The 21,368-nt window shown below is 50.8% G+C and overlaps 1 protein-coding gene across 2 annotated transcripts in view; it reads right to left on the bottom strand.

Annotated features, from left to right (window-relative positions):
* Positions 1 to 4,681: 4,681 nt before the first annotated feature.
* Positions 4,682 to 21,368, bottom strand: part of ARHGAP22 (Rho GTPase activating protein 22) — a 162,831-nt gene continuing 146,144 nt past the window's right edge. For both annotated transcript variants that reach the window (XM_045842031.1, XM_045842032.1), the window contains 6 exons: positions 14,618 to 14,825; positions 11,861 to 11,993; positions 10,907 to 10,980; positions 10,239 to 10,360; positions 8,770 to 9,673; positions 4,682 to 5,226 (listed from right to left, as the gene is read on the bottom strand). In XM_045842031.1, coding sequence (XP_045697987.1) covers positions 4,998 to 5,226; positions 8,770 to 9,673; positions 10,239 to 10,360; positions 10,907 to 10,980; positions 11,861 to 11,993; positions 14,618 to 14,825 — 1,670 coding nt within the window. In that variant the 3' untranslated portion in view covers positions 4,682 to 4,997. The remainder of the gene's footprint in view (positions 5,227 to 8,769; positions 9,674 to 10,238; positions 10,361 to 10,906; positions 10,981 to 11,860; positions 11,994 to 14,617; positions 14,826 to 21,368) is intronic.

Below are 21,368 nucleotides of genomic sequence, written 5' to 3'. Positions count from 1 at the left end.
TTGGTAGTTCATGTGAATTTGTCTCGCCTCAGCCACAATGCCGTGGACACTGCTTGCATCACACCTGTCCGAATGGCTACCATCAATAAATTAACAGACAGCATGGCAAGGATGTGGAGAAAAGGGAGCCACATACTGTTGGTGGGAATGTAGACTGGTGCAGCCACTGTGGAAAACAGTACAGAGTTTCCTCAAAAAATTAAAAATGATACTCTCTTTTGACCCAGTGATTCCACTTATGGCAGGGTATCCCAAGAATCCTGAAACACCAATTTGAAAGAATTTATGCACCCCTATGTCCATTGCAGCATTATTTATAATCACCAGGATATGAAAGCAACCCAAGTGTCCATCAGATGAGCAGATAAAACAACTATGGGACTTTTACACAATACTACTCAGCCATAAAAAAAAGAAGAAAATTTTACCCTTTGGGACAGCATGGATGGACATGGAGAACATGCTAAGTGAAATAAGCCAATCAGAGAAAGAAAAATACCATATTATTTCACTTACATGTGAAATCTAATGAACAAACTGAACTAATAAAATAGAGACAGACTGATAGATGGAGAGAAGGATGACAGCTACTGGAGGGGGAAAGGTTAGGGGATAGAGGGATTGAGCAAAAAGGAAAAATGACTCGTTGACATGGACAACAGTGTGGTCATTGCAAGGAAGTGGGGATTATAAGAGGGTTCAATGATAATAGAGAAAATAAAATTTAAAATTAAATGAATGGGCAAGGAGTGAGGAATGGCCTGGTGTGAGCATGAGAATATAAAGAGAGAATAGAATGAGCAATAAGACTGAAATTTCAGGATCAGAATTGAAACATTTTGGATGAAAAGTCTTCATTTTAAAGGCAGTAGGAACTTGCAGTTGTGAGAGAGGAGTAATATGACCACACTTTTGTTTTAGCAAGGTCACTGGCAGTGGAAGCTAGTTTCATTAGATTGGAGGTGTGGAAATTGGTGACTGGGAAGCCACAGAGACTCAGATGAGAGAATTGTGGTCTTTTTTGTGTAATGAGAATGGAAAAGACGTTACTAGTGTTGGCATTACTAAGCAAAATCACCAAAACTAGCATTTGGGGCAGAGGGGAGGTTATTTAATTATTTATTTAGTTGCTATCCCATTTAATAAGCACTTCAGCTATTTGAGGGAAGGTTTCAAGTCCTTGTGATAGGGCTGCAGATGTGCAGGGAAAATACATCCAATGTACTTTCCAGCTGGTACACCCCAGTCTGGAGTCTATGACAACACACATTGGGTATGTTTCAGACATGGGAAGAAAGTGAAAAGAAAGGAATAATTGCTCCCTAACCCAGCAGACTATTGTAGTCTCTTCCCTCATGAGGTCTGCCTCCTCTCCTGATACAGCACTTGTACCATTTCCCTTCTGTCATTTTGTGGACAGAGGAGAGAGACAAGGGGATTCCTGCTGGGTGTAATATGAGTACGACTTAGAACTACCTGGACAGGTGGGGGCATAGCTGGGATTGCTAAGGATTGAGTCAACGGTAAAGCAGTAGTAAAAAGTCTTTTTGAAACTTTAGCAGGAAATGTAAAGGATCATGACAATATCTTGAGAAAAAAGAGGGAGAAGAACTAAAAGCCTTGACAAGACAAGGTCCTGGAGAGGGTGGGATCTGCTGAATCCTGTGGGTCTAGGTCAGCGTGAGCTCAAGATGCAGAGTTTGAATAATCTTGGACAAGGGTTAACTTTGAGGAGTGTATGTTGCTTCATCTTTCATGTGATTGGAGAGTCTCACAGGACTACTGTAATGATTGACTTCATGTACTTTATAAAGCTGACTTTATGTATTTTATTGAAATAACCCATGTAAAGCAAGTATAATTGTTGGCTTTAGCTTTGGAAAGAAGAAGAAGCGTTTTAAGAGATGGAGCAATGTTGACAGGAATGGGAGGAGCTCTCTGTAGTGTCACATCACAGAACTTCCATACACTCTGACTCCCAAGTCACCATCACCATGGCCTGTAATCCCAATCTTCACATGGTTGATGAGAATGATTCCTCATTGGAGAGAAATTCCTCAAAGTCAATATCAAATTTTGTTTAGGGTCAATTTCATCTCATTCCTGCTGTCTAGCCCATTCCAGCTGGATGCTTTGCTTACTTGCTCTGCACTTGCCTATTTAAGATCCTCATTGCTTACGTCCAGCTCAAGGAATTCCTCCTCCCTCTGCAATGCCTTTCTCTTCCACATGCCCATCTCATGCTTGTTCACTCTCCCCACCTGTCTCACAGAGGGTATAAAACATCAGTGTGCTGGAGGCCTCTTCATGTTGTCTGCAAGTGTGTCCTGTGTGCTCAGCTTCTGCTGGCGCTTACCTCTGGCATTCCCTGGAGTGAAGAACCTGTGTTACTCAGTTAGCACCTGGGAAGCTGAAGCTGGCATTCAGGAAGTCTTGGATTGGTAAACTAATGGCCAGGACCTATCTTCTACACCATTTTATCCTCTGATATGCAATATTTAAGGCCACCAAATGTAATTATTACTGACTCCACTTGTTTCCTACAGGCCAGAGCGCATGGATATATGGACTTCATTCCAAAGTCCTTTTACAATGTGAAGGGAACATGGTTCATGCCTGATTCATTATTCAACAGCCATCTCTGCCTCTCTCTCTCTCTCTCTCTCTCTCTCTCTCTCTCTCTCTCACACACACACACACACACAAACTGTATTCTAAAATGCACATCACTTGCCAGTCTTTTAATACCAGGCAACTCCTGTTTTTCTGTATGAGAGTTAAAATCTCCAGTTTTTTCTGTAAACACATTTTGCAGTAGTTTTGGAGCAGAGTTCTACATTTTCACTAATTTTCTACTACTGCATGTTCAATTCATCCATACTTAATGTGACAACTTTCTTTTAGCAACTTGACTTTACTGAGTCTTTCTAAAACATTCAGGTAGATTTTTCAAGAAATTAATTCCTTGTCTTTTCACATTCATACTTCACTGCTTTACTTAATATTCAATGATGTCAATTTGTGATTTGACAAAGGATTATAGCTTGAATCCAAAGGCTGGGGAACAGCATCTGTCAGTGTCACTTGGGGAGAACCAAAGTGGAAGGGGATAGGGGACAGACAGAGCCTGTCAGTCCCTGAGCTTCACGAGCAAAAGTCAGCATGTGTTATAGACAGAATGGAGGGGGTGCTGGGTAAGTGGGAATTGGAGGACAGAACTTCTACTGAACATTGCTAATTTATTTTCTGTGAAAAAAAAATGCATTTGCAGGTCCTAGTTTTGTCAGCAGGCTCATGAGCAGGTTTTGACAAAGGTCTTGGCTGGACACTCAGCCTTTGCCAATATTAGTGGCTAAGAAAGGACAGACAAATGCCCTTTCCATTATGTGATACCCCTTTGGTCTTTTCTGTCCCTTTGATAGCCTGGTGGCATTTTATGGCCAGGTCAAAGTTGGCAGAATTCCAAGACTATGGAACTCAGGACCCTAAGAATACATCTGTGTTTTCACTTACCTCCCACTAGTTTCAGTTTTTCTCCTCTGAATGGGGAGTGCAGGCCAATTCCTACCCTACTGAGTGGTTGTAAGCAATCAAAGTCACCTCATATTCTTTCTTTCTCCTTGAAATAAAGGGAAGACAATTATATCACCTTCTGGGAAATCTGGTTACACAGGCTGCGTGCTGTGATGGCAGTGGGCCTGAAGGCAGACTAAGTCTTGCTCCCCTCTGGCCCCCTAACTCAGAGCTCCTACTGCAGAGGCCAGCACTGCCTGGGAGCACTGAGACCCTGGCATCCAAGCACTGGTGCAATAGTTCATACCTGGTTCTGGGAAGATGAGTGGTATAATGACCCCCAGATAGAGTGGGCAGAAATTGGGGCACTTTGGTGGCCCCCTAGCCATTCCACCCTAAAAAACACCATTGCAGGTTACTGCTTCCGGTAATGAGAGGTACTATGTAAGGACATTGAACAGGAACAGATGAAGGGACCTTGGTGCTGGTATCACCAGTGCCCTAGAGACCAATCTCCTCCTCATGGAGGTGGTTTCTTTGGTGCTCCCTGTGGCCCATGCCAAGGAGCTCTGGCCTAGGCTTAGGCTGTGTGTGGTAATGGCTAGAGAAAGGCTCTCTTGAAGGATTTGCCCTAATTGGAGCGTTGAGTGAAGGATGGGGGGAAGTGAATGGGCATTGAAGAAGCATTGGCACTAACAGGAGAGGAGTCTGCAGGAGAGATGGGCACGGCCTGAGGCATGGGCACCTGGAGGGCAGAAAAAGGGCATTTCCCAGCACCTTGGTTCACTTCTTCTTCAGACATGTGCCTTGTCACCCTGCCCAGGCCCTGGTCCCAGAGCAGAGCTGGAGCCAAGCAAAGGAAAGCAGGTTCTGGTGCAAGGCTTGAGAGCAATTCCAGGACAGACACCAACTGTGGAGGCGCAGGCGGCTCAGAGTGGGGAGGGAGGAGAGGAAAGCCATCCTGCCTTGAGCACACAGATAATGGAGCTCAAAGCACATGGATTTGCATAAATCCAGTCGACAATTCTGGGTACTCTTCAGGGAGCTTCACACCCCACTCTGGCATTCCAGCCATGGAACACTCTGGGGACTCCCAACCCTGATAGAAACAGTAGAGGTCACTTGGTAATTGCCATTTTGCAGACCATAAAGAAGGAGACAAGTATCATGCTTTTAGAGAAAATTTAATAAAGAATGCAAAATGTTCCTGGGTGGGCTACTTGAATTCCAGTGCTATCTCTTTTGGTGGCCAAGGGACTATCCCCTCTGACACCTGCTAGGCCCTGCAGGGCCCTAGCAGCAGCATCCAGATCCCATGAGGGGCCCAGGCTTCCAGCCATCCCCTGCCCAGATGTCAGGATTCCTCTCTCCAGCGAGCTCAGGCACTGAGGCAGGGTCCACACTGCAGGGGCCTCGGGCTCCTTACAGTCCAGGCCAGGACTCTGCTGAGAGGAGGGCGAGAAGCACAGCAGAAACAAACTCTTTTACTTTGGGGTTCTGGCACCTTTTGCCCCAACAGTTAGGCTCCCCAGGGTTGAAAAAAACTCCTCCATCTCCTGCTGCAGCAGCCGGTTCCTCCTCTCCGCATCTTCCCGTGCCCGCTCTGAGTTCCTCAGCTTGATTTCCAGCATGGTGTACCTTTTCTTTTCCTGGTCCAGTTCTTCCTCTAGCTGCAACATTTGTTTCCGCAGGTTGGCAGTACCTCCTTCAAGTCTTAAAAATCAAGAAGAAAGACCCTGTTTTAGACTGGCTTGCTGGGTTTGCCGAGAGAGAGTTGATGGGGTAAGAGCCTCTCAGGCTGGGCCTGGAGGGGTGGCCATGTGAAGCACAGGCCCAGCTCCAGAGAAGCTGTACAGGCCTCCTCCTCCCCACCTCACAGACCCTGGCACTTCACCTCTGGAAGACCCGCCCATAGCTGGTGATCAGAAATACCAGTGTGAGCACTTGCCCTCCATCCCTGAGTCCTCACTAAAATATGAAGACCACTTTACCCTGTGGGCCAGCCGACCATCCTGTGGAGGATGGACTGCAGACAGCAGGACCAGTCCCCTCTGGGACTTGCCTCTACTCTGCTCCCTCCCACTGCCTCATTCCTCAGCCACACACAGCAACTCACAGGAAACCCCATCAGCTGTCATTTCCATTCCTGCTAGTCCTTTGAGTCCAAGCTCAGTGTGCCCTCTGTGAAGCTTCTCTGAATCCTCCCCAGCAGGTCACATTATTGCTCCTTTGTGCTACCAGAGTGACACCATTTTTATAGAGGCTGACACTGTACAAAGGTTGGTACATTTGTCTTTCCAACCAGACAACCAGCTCCTGTCTGGCCTGAGGGATACACTGAGCCCGGACCTTGGGAACTGGCTTGGCTACTTACAAGGCATATGACTGTGGGCAAGACACAAACTTCCCTGAGCCCCGGGGTCCTGAAAAATGCAGAAACAGCCTCCCCCAAGCACTACAGCTACAATGGACAAAACACCACATGTATACAACACAATGCCTGGCACCCAGTGTATGAGGAGCAAATGTCAACTCCCAGGCCCAGACAGGACAAGGCCTAGCCTCCACCTCAATCACTGAACACCAAGCTCAGAGAAGGGAGAAAAACTCCCTCCACCCCAGCCTTCCACCTGGGGAGCACAGGACATGCTGTCAGAAATAAGGCCCCCAAGGCAGGTAGCAGCAACCCCATGGCGCCTCACTGTTATTCCTCGAGTCCCAGGGCCCTCTCTGCCAATTCCTCCCACCCACTGTTGCACTCAAGCTTCGGGCCCTGGTCCAGTCTCCAGACCTGAAGCACCATCTATCTATATGCTAATGATCCTCAACTCTGCTCAGAAATGAAATAAGCATCTCCAGCTTCACAGGTCCACAGCTGAGCCCCTGACCCTTCTTCCAAGCACTTTTCCCCAGCCCCAGTGAACACCTTCCAGTTGCTTGGCCAAACAAAAATGTCCCTAAGGCAGTTCTTTTTCTTACTCCCACAGCTGATCAATTAGCAAAACCTTCCAAATATGTTCAGAATCTGGCTCCTCTCCCCACCTCAACCACTGCCTTAGGCCCATGTCACCCAGTCAGACCTAGACCCTGTGGCCTAACTGGTCATGCTGTCCTCAGTATAGCAGCCAGATGTACCTGTCAAAGTGATCAAAGTGCTCAAGTCCCTCCAGTCACTTAGTCTATTGGGAGTAAAATCCAGAGCATGATCTGACCAAAGGTCCTGCCCTCTGCTTCCTGTCAGCCCTCTTTCTCACACTGCACCCCACCTGCCTTCTCTTCCCTCTGCCTGCAGCACAGACTCGACTCCAACCCTCTCTCCCACACTCCCCTTCCCTCCACCCTGTTTCATTCTCATCCTCTAACCTTCTAACAGACCACACAGATTTTAAAGTTTTTTGTATAGTCTCTCCATGCCCCCACAACCACATAAGGACAGAGATGTTGATCAGTGTTGTTCATAGCTCTGTTCTCAGCATCTAGCACAGGAGGGACAGGGGAAGAGCTGATCTGCCTGCCCACCCAGACCAGACCCAATACTGACTCCATAGGTACAGAATAAACAAGATATATTACCCCAAAGGCCAACTGGAAGGGGCCCTGCTCCTTCCTATGCTCAGAGACCTTTTCATTTTTGACCACTTCCCTCCAAGCAGGACAATGGATAGGACTGCTTTGCCACTATAGGAGCTGTCATTGCTGGCCCTTTGCCTCTGAGGGCCTTATCTCACCTCCAACCCATCAAGCAGGAGGCAATAAGATCAGTGTTTCCGGAGCACTCTGGACGTAGCCAGCACTGTGCTGAGCACTCCCCCATCACGTCAGTCTTCAAAACAAATGTGTGAGGTCCCTGAGCTCACAGAGCCTGCCTGGGTGGACACACAGTCAAGACCCACTGGGGGAAGGGAGCCTGTCTGGGACACTCTGTCCATACCTGATGGTCTGACCTAGAGTCCATCACAAAACAACATTGCATTTCCTCTGAGAAATGGAGCCTCTAAGTATGGGAAGGAACTAGCAGCTCAGGTGACAAGCTGATTCTGACCTCCTGTGAGGCTGTCTGTGGTAAACTGACCTGAAATCCACAGCTTTCATCTTTGTGCTTGTCTGTCCCCAGCAGTTAATCACTTCCTCTGTCCCCATCACTGCTTCCAGTCACCTCTGCCTGGTAAACCCAGGCTTACATTTTTAGGGACTCCACACAACTGTATACCTCAAGGTTTTCTCATGGTGTGTCCTTTCTCCTTCTTGCTCAACTCAGTCCTATTGGGCCTTGAAGTCCTGGCTCAGACGTGACCTGCTCTGACCCTCCCTGACCTTCCTTGTGACCTCTGTCCTTAAAGCCCTTCTCCTGTCATATATTTGCCAAGGACACAGCCCCTGCACATGCTGACCCTCCCTGGGGGCCCAGGATGTGGCTTCCAGAAGAACGACAAAGCCAAGTGCTACCATCCCAGTTCCCTGAGGAAATCTCAGGCTCAAAATGAGAAGCAGGAATTCCTTCCACCTCCACTGTCCCTGATAGAGAAAGGATGTCCTCAGAACCCACTGATACCCCTGCGAGTGGGTGGGAACTGAGCCACAGGTCAGAGAGCCAGACCAAGGAGTCAGAAATGCTGTTGGAAGCACAGTGCTGTTCAATGTAGCTTCTGCCAGCGACCTTAGCCGGAGAACCTGGCCTCTAAGAGCTAGGAAAACACCCTCCTCACAAAGAGGCTGGGAGGGTCAAACAAGGCCATCTGTGAGCAAGCTCAAAAGGCTCAGAATATGACTCAAAGCATCCTCCTGTGGTCAGGGTGGGAGGGAGAGCCTGGCTTGGCACTGCCAGCTCCCTTCTCAGAGGAAAACAGATTCTGATTAGAAGTCGTTCTCATCCATGCCAGGCCTAACTGCTGTCAACATATCCCAGCGCCTCCTACCTGACTGCGGGCCACACAGGAACCCTAGTCTGAGTCCCTCTATCAGAGGTGCTCTGAACAGCCCAGGCTGAGATTCTGACTCATTCCTTCAGCAGGAATTCATGGAGCTCTCCCAAACATAGGACCCCATGCCCACTCTGTCCTATGGCATTCTCCCAAAAAGGTGACTTCTTGGGGCTGACTGCTCAGAGCCCTGCCTCCAGGAGACTTTCCTTCAGAGCCAGAAGCTATGAGGCCAGAGGCTGACTGCCTTGGGCCAGTGCCCAGTGAGCGCTGCCCACAATGGCTCTGCCCAGCCCAGGGCACAGCCTCAGTCAGCCCAGCCTCTGCAGCCCTTTACCTTTTCACACTTGTCTCGTACTCAGTCCTCTGTCGGCATAGCTCTGCCCTGAGCTCTGTGACCAGGCCCTGCAGAGTCGTGGAGTAGTGGGCACGGTCCTGGGCCAGGCTGCCTGGGTCGCTGGGCTCGCTGCTGCTGGGACAGAGGCCCACCTCATCCAGGCTGCGGCCCAGGTCTGGGGATCTGTGTTCCTCACTGCTGCTGGGGAAGGGGGAGGGTTCTGAGGCCCCCTTGGTGAGCAGGGAGCTGCAGGCAGAGGAGTCGCTGGCCCGGCAGGCTGTGCAGCTGCTGATGGAGCCCCCAGCAAAGGCCTCAAAGGAGGAGGAGCCCGACCACGCTGAGCTGGACATGCTGGGAGTGCTGGGGAAGAGGCTGGCTGCTGGCACGTTGTCATAGGTGGAGAGTCTCTGTGAGGTGCTCGAGTCCTTGAGCCTGTCTCCTGAGGAAGCCCCGTGGTGGCCACGCAAGGAGGACAACCCATTCATGAACCAGTTCCTGCCAGAGGAGATTATGGGCACCTCCAGGGATGAGCTGCCTCCTTTTGGGCTCCCTGACCGGGACCCTGACTGCCGAAAGGAAAACTTCCAACTAGGCAGAGTCTGCATCCTCTTCCCAGGACTGCCGGTGGTCAGGCCAGAGTGGCTACCTGGGCCCAGGGGAGAGTTTCTAGACAGTGCAGCCACAGTGGCCCCATCCAGAGATGAGGTCCTATATGAGGATAAGCCAGGGGCGCTGGGGCTCCTGGGCTCTCCCTGGCTGTCCCTTATGACCTCCTCGGAGCCCCACCCCACTGTGCAAGGTGGGCTCCCATGGGGGGAGGCTGGCCCTTCAGTGGTCCTTGCAGTGAAGAGCTGGCTGTGTTTGCGGATCAAGACAGTCATCAGGTGCTGGACAAGGGAAGTGCCTGCCAAGAAGCCAAATCGAGAAAGGCCTGGCTGTGAATGTCTCTCCAATCATATCTGTCAGGGGGCGCTGCAGCTTGGACCCAGGGTGCCAGGCTCTGCCCCCAGCCCAGAACCAGGTTGCCCCTCAAGAGAGAACTCTCTACAAGAGCTTGCCATCAGCTACCCTGAAGGAAAGGATGACCATTATACCCTCCAAAGCCAAGCACAGACAGAGGGATACTGCCCAAGGATTGCCTTCCTCGGACAAATGCAGCTCCTGAAACAGAGGAGGCGCTGTGCTTCCCAGCCTACTACAGCAGCTAGGTACAGAGGAGAAAGCAGGCACAATGCCCATTAAGGCTGTAAAATGAGCAAGTGGCAGGCTGGGACTGGAAACCAGCTCCTGGGTGTCAGAGCCCTCTCGGCTGAGTCCCCATATCTCACAACCCTGTGCTACCAATAATGTCTATACCTGACTACCCATGTTCTCAGGGGCAAAGGGCTCTGGGACAGGGTCTAGAGATGTCTTACAGGTACATGTGGGCACACATGCCCTCCCACATAGCCATACAAACGTCCAGTCACCTTCCATGATGGTTACTGGGTCTTCTATCTGTGGCCGAAGTATATTAGGTCCAAAAACGGTTGCCAGGTTTTGGACGCTCATCTTGTTGACATTTGAGTGGGACTGAACTTCATCTAGAAACCTGCCAAGTAAGGAAGAGGCCATTGGTGGAGAAGCAAATCCTGATGCCTGCTCTGCGGGGAGCTGCCTGGGGCCCACAGCCACATGCTCCCACAGCCAGCTACCCCTGCCAGCTTGATAGAGAGCAGAGCCTCCCCTGGGGTCCAGGAGGGACAGCAGAAGCAAAAGCCTATGGCACAAGGTACTGTCATCAGCATGGAAGGAAACACATGGCTGTCTCACCTGTAGTGGTGCAGATGTCAGGGACTGGGTGAGGGCCAACCTGCATGCCCTTTCCCAACACCTGAGCTGGGAGTCATGTCAGGAGGTGACTCTTGGGTAAGGGGACTGAGAAAGACATGAAGAGGAGGCAAAAAGAACAGAAGTATGTCTCTTCCCTTCTGAATGATCCACGAGGGACTTGAGCACTGCCTGCTCCCACAGGGGACTGTAAGCTAGTTTTGCACAGGGACTGTGTTCTTTAATAGTCCCTGCTGGCTCTCTGACTGGCACTCAGGGAGCAGTGTGGGATGGGAGAATGACCCGGCCCCTGCCCCCAGTCACTTACTTGCAGATATATCTGAGCAGGTTATAATTGGCCAGGGGAAGGCTGCTCACTTGTTTAGCCAACTCCAGAGTCCCCTTGGTATTGAAAGAGAAAAACAGCATTTCAGAAACTAGCAACTGGCCCTTCTCTCTCTGAGGGAAGGACAAGGAAGTGGGCAGGAGTGAGGGTGGCACGCACCAGAGGCCAGACCTCCAGTGGCCCATTTGGCTTGGCCCCTGGTGACCAGAGGGCACCACCAACTCCTCTCCCTCTGAGGAGTGGCTGGGCCAGGCCTTTGACCTCCTGGGGAGGCAGATTTACTTTGGGGACTGATGTGAGGGATGGGCCTCTGCAGGATGCCAGAGGAATGTCAAGGCCAGTGCTTACTGAGACACAAACATTTGCCAGATAAAGACCCCTCATCTCCCACAGGGCCACATGGAAGGTAAACAGTCCTTCCTAGCCAAGCACCTGTGGGTTGGGGTGGGAGCCTCTGTCTTGTTTCAGATTCTTTTGGAAGGAAGCAGAATATAAATAGATGAAGGGTCTGGCTGTTTCTAAACTCTGTGGCACTGGGTAGCCTGACATGAGTGTAGGATTGGGTGGTGGAATAGGAGTGCCTACTGGGTGGTATCCTAGGTGTGACCAAAACTTGGCCTGCTTTAGGAGGCACCTGCTCTGAGCACCCCCAGGCTGAAACCTCATGCAGGGAAGGCCCTGCACAGAGGGAGTCCTCCAACACTCCTCACCCCCTAGGATCAGGATGCTCCAGGCTGCCCCATGAACAAAGCAAGATAAACCTGCCCCCATAGCAGGATTCTCCTACCCCTACCCCAACACACACAGAGCAGGCCTCAGGTCAGGATCTACATGTCTCAAAACATAATGAGTCAGAGTTTTGTGTGCTGATTCCACAGCCCCCTCCCTATACCTAGCAGGTCCACCTCCCAGGATGATTCCCCAGGAGCCACTAACCTCCCCCTCGTCCTTGGTGAGCAGCTGGGCGCAGCTGAGGAAGTCCTCATACCTGGCGAAAGGGACTACAGGCTCGGGCAGCTCCCGCAGGTACAGCTTCAACAGAGAGGCCACCGTGTGCACATCTGTGGTGCTGCCAGCAAGGGGACACATGAGAAGCATGGGTGCCAGAGAACTGAAAGAGGGATCAGCATGTCCCCACCCAGCGGCAGGCTCTGCTCTCACACCCTTGCATGTGTATGTGCATGCGCACAAAAAAGAGCCACAGAGGGCTAGGGACTGCATCTGCTCCCACTGCCTGTTATGAAAATGCCCAGGTTGCTTCCAGGAGCTTGGCACAAGGGTACTGAGTTGGGTAGGGACTGGAGCTCCAGCTCAGATGACCCACAGCCCAGGCCCCTGCTTAGAAGCCTTGTGCCTCAGGTATGGGTTGGCCCTCAGGGACGGCAGTGTTAAACTCTCCACTGCTGTAAAAGCCATAGGGCCAGCAGGGTGCAGCTGTTCCCCCACAGTGGCTGCTCTGGGTGGGAGGAATCATACATGATCCTGCTGGCTCAGAGGAGCCCTGGGACAGCTGGTCAGGGAACCAGTAGGAATAAAGAATCCCCTTCTGAGGGCCCAGTGGCCACTTCAGAGTCCTCTGCAGGGTGACATGGCAGCTGCACCGTTCCTGGGAGGATGGGAGCAGGGGTGGGCAGGGAAGCAGGCTGGACAAGCTGTCCTTGCCCAAGCCTGAGCTTGCTCCCACCCCCACCTGCCCTGCGATGGAAGGAGAAGGGCCATGTCAAAGAGAGTGGAGGCCCAGGGTACTGGCCACCAGGGATGGGCAGGTCAGAGGTCAGCCCCTTTCCTCAATGGATGCTTGGGCTTCTGTGCTCCTCACCCTATTTCCAGCACCCGGCACCCCATGTGTCTGCTCCCAGTCCTCAGTCTCCTGCTTCTAGCTCAGAGCTGCCCAGGCTTAGGTGAGCACCATGGAGGGCAGCACACCTAGGCTTGGGTACTGTGTCCTGATCTTGGACTTCCTCTAAGCTAGTCTGCCAGACAGGGCTTGGGCTTGCTGACTGAAGACTTACTGGTTCCCTTTGTGTGCAATTACCTGTTTGCCGTCTTTTCTGACCCCTTGAGGGCAGGACCTTGTCTGTCTAGTTCATAGCTACATCCCCATGCCTGAGGGGGTGCTCTCACTCAGTGGATGGGTGAGGTAAGTTGAGTGAAGGAAGTAAGAAAGGACTATGGTGAGGGTCAATGGAGCAGTTAGGGTCTGGCTCAAAGGAGACCCTCCTTGGGACTTGGCAACAAGGTGGACAGGCTTAGAACTGCTACCTACCCCAGGGCCAGGGCTGGGAAAGGGTTGGAGTTGAGACAGCTCTGCTGACTGAGGCTTCCAGGCTGGTGGGGCTATTTATGGAGCAGGGAGCCCAAGACCTGTGTCTGAAGTTCATTGTTGTGCAGAGTGTGGTTTTTACCTAGGAGTGAGACTGCTCTGCAATGCCTTGGAGCAATTAGGCGGGCACAAGTGCAGGGCCAGAGGACCACCAGGGACATGGTAAAAAATGAGAAAGAATGGTGTTAGACAACCCAGGAAGCAGTTTCTAGAAGGAAAAGTGCCCAGAGCCCAATGTCAAAGGTGAGTTTCCATGAATCACAGAGGGGCATCATTTGAAGCAACCTCCAACTACAACCCTGGACCACACAGGCATAGGATAGAAGAGGCCTGGCTGGCAGAGGTTCAGAATGGACCACAGGCTCGCTGAGATTGCAAATTCTGTACCACCAATTCAGAGTATCAGAATGCAGCTTCATAGGGCTCCAGATGGAGGGACCCCGATGCCTCCTGGGCAGATCTCCTCTGGGGAATGGTGGTCTCAGACTCTACATCTGAAGAAAGACATGGGCAGACTATCCTGGCTACAGTGATGGGTCTGGGCAGAAGCTGGAGGGACAGGGGGTGTTCTGCTCCAAGAAGAGGCCCAGGAAGGCCAGGGCTCCCAGTAGGAACCCATAAACTACCCTGGGGCATAGAGGGCCACATCTATGAGGGCAGATCCAAGAAGAAAAGGAAAGCTCCATGAAGGCCAGGGTAAGCTTGATACAGGAAGAACTTCCTATGAAAAACTGTCCCAAATGGGTAGCACCCCCCAAACATCCCCCTTTCCCCTATTCTTAGCCCCTTGGCTCTTAGTGAGGTTGACTCTGCCCAAAGGGTAAATCCCTGGACCTGGTAAGCCCCAGTGATGGGTTAGGATGGGCACTGGCCCAGGACAGGTGGAGTAGACTTGCTCCCCATCAGGAAACCTGAGAGGATGTGGGGCCACAGCTGCTGCTCCATCTTGGCACTGATGGAACCTAGGGGCAGGTCACCCTAAGCAGAACCAGAGTAGACACTCTAAAGAGAGCCTGAAGTCCTGAATGGAGAAGCATTGGCCCTTCCTTTCTCCTGCCTGAGTTGGGTTTAGGGGCACCTGCAGTGGAAAAAAGCCTGCCTGGAAGTGAGCAACCTCCTCTGTGGCAGGACTGTCCCTGAAAGGGGGTCTAGGGGAAATGCAGGGATGTGGGGCTCTGCACTCTGTCCATTGGGGAGGTCTGTTTCAGCACATATGCAGCAATGTGAGGAACCATTCTCCCCATAGTCCTGCTGCCAGGCTTCCTGGGCACCCATGCAAGCCTGACTCTGGAGCTGATGTCCTGGGAGAAGGCCCAGCAGAGGGATAATGGGCAGGTGGCCCCATCTTCATCCCTCCCCCAGGGGCTCACCTGTCAAACAGTGGCTTCTCCCCACAGTCAAAGGAGTCCTGCAGGTCCCTCACCAGGTTGGCCTGGCCTGGCATGCGGAAGAGCCCCTCCTCAGTAAGCCCATGCTCCCGGATGAAGTCCACACACTGTTCCACCAGCATAGGAGCCAGACGGGGTCCATACTTCTGCTCAAGGTGGACTGTGTCCTCCAGGTGCTGCCCAAAGACCCCTGGGCACAGAGAGGACCTGGTCACACCCTCAGCTATCCAGCTTAGTGGTGAGAGTGGGGTCTTGGGACAACAGAGGGCAAGGGTGGTGTCAGGGCCAAAGGTGGCTGCTCTTGAGGGAGATTAGAAACTGTGAAGGCACGTGCTAGGCAGCTGGATGCCAGGCCACCTGAGATAGGGAGCAAAAGGGCACTATGGACAGGTGTCCTGTTTTGTCTTGTGGAGCTTATGCAAGCCTGAGGAACCTTAAAAGGGCCCGCAGGGAACATGTATTACACATTTTATTGATTAGTTTATTCATGCAATACTAACCTCCAAAGAGGAGAGGCCAATGATTTAAAAACTCAAGTCTATGTCCACGAAAAGACCTGCTCTAGAATGTTCTTAGCAGCACTCCTTGCAATCTCTCCAAATGGGTAAGTACCCAATGCCTATCAGCAACAGAATGAGCAGATACGTCAGGGTATGCTCACATGGCCCTAACACAGATATCAACAGAACAGGTGGGGCAGAGCTCATGCGACAAGGTGCACGATGTGTTCACATGGAAACGCAATCATGACTTGACATTGCCGATCATCAAGGAAATGCAAATCAAAACCACCATGAGATACCGCTTCACACTCATTAGGATGGCTGCTATTTAAAAAAAAAAAGACACAAAATAACAAGGTGGAAGAGGGGATGGGGAACAAATGATAATGAAAAAGTACAATAAAGATGAACTATTAAAAATATAAAAATGAAAACAAAACAAAATAATAATGTTAGCAAGGATGTGGAGAAATTGCAAACCTGTGCACTGTTAGTGAGAATATAAAATGGTATAGCTATTGTGCAAAACAATATGGAGTTTCCTCAAAAACTTTAAAACAGAATTACTATATGACCCAGCAATTCCACTTCTAGGTGTACACATATACCCAAAATAACTGACAGTAGACTTGAACATATATTTATACAACCATGTTCACAGTGGTATCATTCAAAATAGCCAAAAGTGGAAGCAATCCAAGTGTCTATCAACAGATGAATAGATAAACAAAATGTGGTATGTACTTACAATGGAATATTATTCGGCCTTATAAAGGAACAAAATTCTGGCACATGCTACAACATGAATGATCCTTGAGGACATTATAGTAAGTTAAGTTAGTCACAAAATGACAAATACTGCATGATTCCACTCATAAAAGGTACTAGAATAATCAAACAATTGGAAAGTAGAAGGGTGGTTGCCAGGGGCTGCAGGATGGGTGATGGGGAGTTATTATTTATTAGGGACATCGTTTCAGTTTTACAAGATGAAAAGAAGTCTGGAGATGAATGATGGTGATGGTTACACATTATGAATATACTTAATTCCACTAAGTTGTACACTTAAAATTGGTTAAGATGGTAAATTTTACATTAGCTCTATGTACCAAAAACTTTTAAAATTTATGAAAAACCAAACACATTGCCTTAGCTGGGTGGCTCAGTTGGTTGGAGTGCTGCCCTATACACCAAAAGGACATGGGTTTGATTCCCAATCAGGCCACGTACAGGAGGCAACTGATCAATGTTTCTCTCTCTTACTCTCTCCCTTCCTCTCTCTCTAAAATCAATAAATATATCCTCGAGTGAGGATTTTGGAAAAAGAATTTTAAAAAAGCTTGACCTCTCTCTCCCGCATCTCTAAAATCAGTAAGTAAAAATTTGAAACAATACATTACAAAAATGAAAAAGCCAGACCCAGCACAAAATTTCACTACTCTATTTATGTAAAGTGCAAAACTAGGTCAGAACATGGCTAGCTCAGTGGGTCAGCGACTAGATGGGGCCTGACAGGCTCTGGGTGCTGGTGATGCACACTGCTTCTCTGGTTGTGTGTACTTTGAGAAAAATCATTAAACTGTATGCTTGACTGTGATACTTTTATGTGCACCATATTTTAATAAGATTTGCAAAAAATCAGATAGTAAAAGATCCAAAACATTTAATACAGGACAAGAAAGCAAATGAGGGATAGAGAGATAGAGCAAAAGAGGAATTTCTGACTGAGAAAACCTGTAAGAACTATATATACAGCTGGGTTAAGAGGTCCCTGGCAGCCAAGGCAAAGAGTAGAAGGAGCTGAGACCCATAAAGCTTTCTATCTTGCAGTGAGAATAACAGGAAAAACAGCCTTCTCCCAGCCTTAAGCTCTAAGAGGACTCTGGAGTGCCCAATAGCTTCCAGATCCATGATGCAGAGAACTCCCCTGTAGGGCAGGTTAAGGAGTATACCAGAAGCATATGGTACCTAAGGGACATAGCCCAGGCAAGTGGCTTCCCAAGACCTGTATGGTGAGTCAGAGGGTAAGACTCTCAATTCTTCCCCTGGCACTAAGCGGTGGCAGGACTCAGGAAGCCTAATTGTCACCCCACACACATTGGTTATTTTGAAATAAGATATATCAATTTATAATACAGTGCCTGGCATAGAACAGGGCTCAGTAAATGTCCCTCCTCACCCTGCAGGACCCAAAGACAAAGCACACAGAACCCAGAGGATGAAAACATACCCTTCTAGAAACCATGCTCATGTGGAATGCACCTAATAATGCCATCCAAGCTTTAGAAAAAAGTCTGTGTGTACTTGGGCTATGTGTGTTTATACATGCATGTGGGGGGTCATGTGTGTGCATATGAGTGTGTATGAGGAAAGTGCTGAAATAGGTAACACATGGTACTTGTGGGACCAAGTGTATGCTAAACATTTCACATATATCAATATATTTAATTCTCATATAGCTGAGTAACTCAAGGACTATTATTATTAATAAAAACAGGTGTGATTATCCTATTTTATAGACAGACAAACTGAGGCCCAGAAAAGGGGACACTCTGCTCCTTGAGGACTCAGCCAGGATATGCACCTAGCCCAATGCAGATGGAATCTTTGTCTTTATGGCCTTTGGTTTTAACCATCATCTTCTGCCTGTGTCCCCTCCCCCAGCCCTAACCCAGTCATCCAGCCAGGCTCAGCACTTGGAGGGCCTTGGGAGAGGCTCCTGTTCCCCAGAATTCCTGAGGGACATATAGGGTCAATGCTCATCATGACCCATTGGTATTTTCCAGGGCAGGGTGCTGCTGTTCTTCCAGTCTCTTCAAGCATCCTCCCTCATGCCCACTCTACAACCCCTGGGTCCTCATCAGGCCACACCCATGTCTGCCTTTAGGCCTCTGATTTGATTGCAGGCCAATTCCCCCCTTCCAACTCAGGGCCCCAGGGGCCTCCCTTTCCTAGCTCTCACAGCTGTTTATGGGGTGTGGGGAAAGTGCTCAAGGGGCTTCCTGGAGAAGGCATTGCTTGTTGCTGAGGTTGGGAGGGGCCTTCAGAGACTCAGGTACCCATGAACAGTGGGGCTGGCTCTGAGGCACCTGCTCTCTGTCTGGTCCAGGCTTTGTACCCAAAGGCTGGTGGAGGACGGGCAGGGACCAAGTTTGGACTTTTTCCTAGGGGCTAGGTAGGGGCAGTCAGGAGGCAGCAAAGGGTTTCCATCAGAGAAGGTTCTGGTGGGATTTACATGTTTCTAGCCCTCTGGGCAGCTTTGGGGCTCTCTAATACCTAGACAGGGCTGGGGCCTAAGTGTGAGAGAATGGAAGTGTGGAGGACGGGATGGACAGAAAGACAACAGATGTCTTGAGGACAGGAGACAGGAGCTCAGGAATGGTTGGCATCAAGCAGAGGCTGGATGGAATTACCCAAGATCTGTGGCTCTCTAGAGAGAGTTTTAGAATTGTTTTTCTCAGTGTCTCTTTCCTCTGACTGTGGCTTCAGTCACCTGTGAGCTGAGGGAGTGAGGCTGAGCACAATGATAGGGTAGGGGCTGTGTGTTCATTTGACTTCTGCTCCACCCCGCACATTGGCTCCGACCAGGGAGAGGGAGGTGGGCCCTGGTGAGGAACCAAGAGGGGGTAAGTATCTTCACATCAGCTGTGATGGCGGCCAGAACAGTAAGACCACTGTAGTTGTGCTGAAGGCAATGTTTAGGACAGCTCACATAGGAGGGGACTGCTGAGCTCCTCCCAAGGACTAATAACAAATGTGCACAGACTGAGAAAGAAAGAAGCTTCCAGGTAGAGGAGCCTGTGTACTGGGTGCAGGCCAGGTAGCAGGAAAGCAGACATACAGGACATTTAGTTGGTGGGAAAGCCGAAATGAAAGGACCTGTGGGTGAGCAGGAGGCAGGCATGGAGGGCACAATGCCAGGCAAGCTCCCTCTACTCTTGGAGGCCGTCTGCTCAAGGACATTCCCCCTGGATGTCCCCTGACTGTTCACTGAAGGTCCTGATCCCAGTGCCCTTGGGGGACATCTGTGCCCTGCAGGTCAAAGTAGAAGAGGTGACTGCCTGGTAAAGCAATGAGAGTGAGGTATGGGCTGGGTATTTGGGGACTGTGGAGAAGGAGCAAGTATATGGACCAAAGGGCACAGATGCCACTGAACTCCTCCGGTGCTGCCATTTGGGAATTCGGGCCTGGTGCCACCAGATCTGTGCATTTTCCAAAGAGACTGGAAATACAGATTTTTATATAAACTCTCTTGATTTTAAATAACCAATTTAAAAATGTTTCAAATATCATACTAGCTAAAGAAGAACATCTTAAACCCACATGTCTCACTGCTAAGCACAGGTGACAGAGCCCTGAATAAGAGGGAATAGTGCCTCTGGGTGTTGAGGACCAGGCTAGGCCACTCTGGGGCTGGACAGAGGCCAGGACCCTTAGTAGTGGGCCTTAGGAACTTCTCAGAGCTTCCCTAGGCAGCTACCTGCCCACTGCCAGACCTTGGGATTGAGTCTACATTCCCAGCATAGTCATGCGGAGCATGAGAGCTAGTGCAGGCTTCCCAAGCACACTGCCCCACTTGCCACCCTTGGAGGGGAGATGCCTTGGGGAGCCCCATGGAAAAGCCTCATTTCAACTCAGCCTTCCAGGCTTCCTTCCCAACTATTCCCTCCCACTAGAGGCCCCTGCACTCAGTGAACAGGACATAGCCTCCCTAGCCCAGAGGCCTTGCATGCCATTCTGTTCCCAGAGTCTCTTTGGCAGGACCTGGTAAAGCCTAGAACAGCTGCACTGAATTCTTTCAGCCCTCTTGGCACATTTTGGAGAGATAGTATTGCCAAGAGCCAGCTCCAGTAGATCTCAGATCCCTGGAAACCCAGCCAGCATGCAGGTTCCTCGAGGTCCCAGCCCATGCTCTTCACAAAGCACTGGCTCTGCCAGGGAGAGAAAACTGGCAGAGGCTGCCTTTCCTCTGGATGAACCTGGTGAAGGGCTCAGAGCTGGGCTGGGCCTCAATTCATTCCAGTTGCCCTCTGACAAAGCCTGGAATCCCATACGGAGCAGAAAACCTACAAGCCAAGTGGCCAGCTGGCTCAGATCCCTGTCCTGCGTAACCTCAACCTCTCTGAGTATTGGCCACTGCCACTTTGTGGAGCTGTGAGCAGCTATGGGAGTGCCTACTACACCAGGCACCCTGAAGCAGGTACTTGGTAAACATGGCCTTTTTTTGACCTAGAGACCTGGGGGAAGGAAAGGGCTGGGCTCTGCTTGTCCCCAGTCCCACATCCAGGAAAGGGAGACAGCTGGGATTCCCTCTTGGAACTGATCCCCCAGCTGATCCCTAAGGCCTGCCCTAAGGGCACAGTCACAGAAGGGACGGTAGGAGGAAAATAATTCTAAAATTCTCTCCAGAGATCCACAAACTTTGGGTAATCCGTCCTTGTTTCTTCTCCACTGCCCAGGGCAGGCGCTGTATTCCCTGCACCCACCCACCATTTGTAAACCCATCCTTCGATCACTCCAGCAGTTGTGCCTATGTGCTGTAAAAATTCTTCCTGTGGAAAACCCTTTCCCTGGCTCTTCCTGCCCAACCAGGCCTCGCCAAGCAACAGGCTAAAGTCAGCGCAGGAGACAGAAAAAAGCGAGAGACAAACATCATCCTGGGGGGAGGGGGTCTGCCCAGAGCCAGCCCCTGAAGTGGGGGCACTCTGAGACCCAGGGAAGGAAAAGTGGGCGAGCCCTGGGATTGGAGTAGGAAGCCCCGGGCGCGTTTCCCCGCTTGGTCTCAGTCCCCTAGTAGTGGTGGGGCGGGGGAGGCGAGTCCTCTGCAAGCCCTCGAGCTGTTTTCTCATCTCCGCATGCAGGACGCCCACTCGGGTAGCAGGCGCCCGGCCTCACCCTCTGCCCTGGGATACGAGTGCGTCCGCTCCCCCAGGGCGACTCAGGGTCCAGCGCGGGCACCACGGCACTCCCCCAGCTCCCAGCTGCGCAAGCTTAGCGCTCCTCTCGCCCGCCTCGCCAGTCTCGGGTTTAACTGAATTGCTCTCCCAGCCCTGGACGCCCGCATCCTGTCCCGCCCTACCTGGGGCGGCGGGCGCGCAACAGGCTGGCAGGCGGCAGCACGGCCGCGGGCAGGAGCGGCAGCCGTAGAAGGCCCGCGCGGCCGGCATCAGGCCCATGGCAGACTCGGCGCGGAGGTGCGGCGGCGGCAGGAATGCCCGGCACGCACGCAG

Source organism: Phyllostomus hastatus, unplaced genomic scaffold (genome assembly GCF_019186645.2).
Source record: "Phyllostomus hastatus isolate PE091 unplaced genomic scaffold, TTU_PhHast_1.1 phas_contig_38, whole genome shotgun sequence".
In the NCBI taxonomy this organism is placed as follows: Eukaryota; Metazoa; Chordata; class Mammalia; order Chiroptera; family Phyllostomidae; genus Phyllostomus; species Phyllostomus hastatus.
The sequence above is the reverse complement of the archived record's forward strand: the minus strand, read 5'-3'. Positions and strand labels throughout refer to the sequence as shown.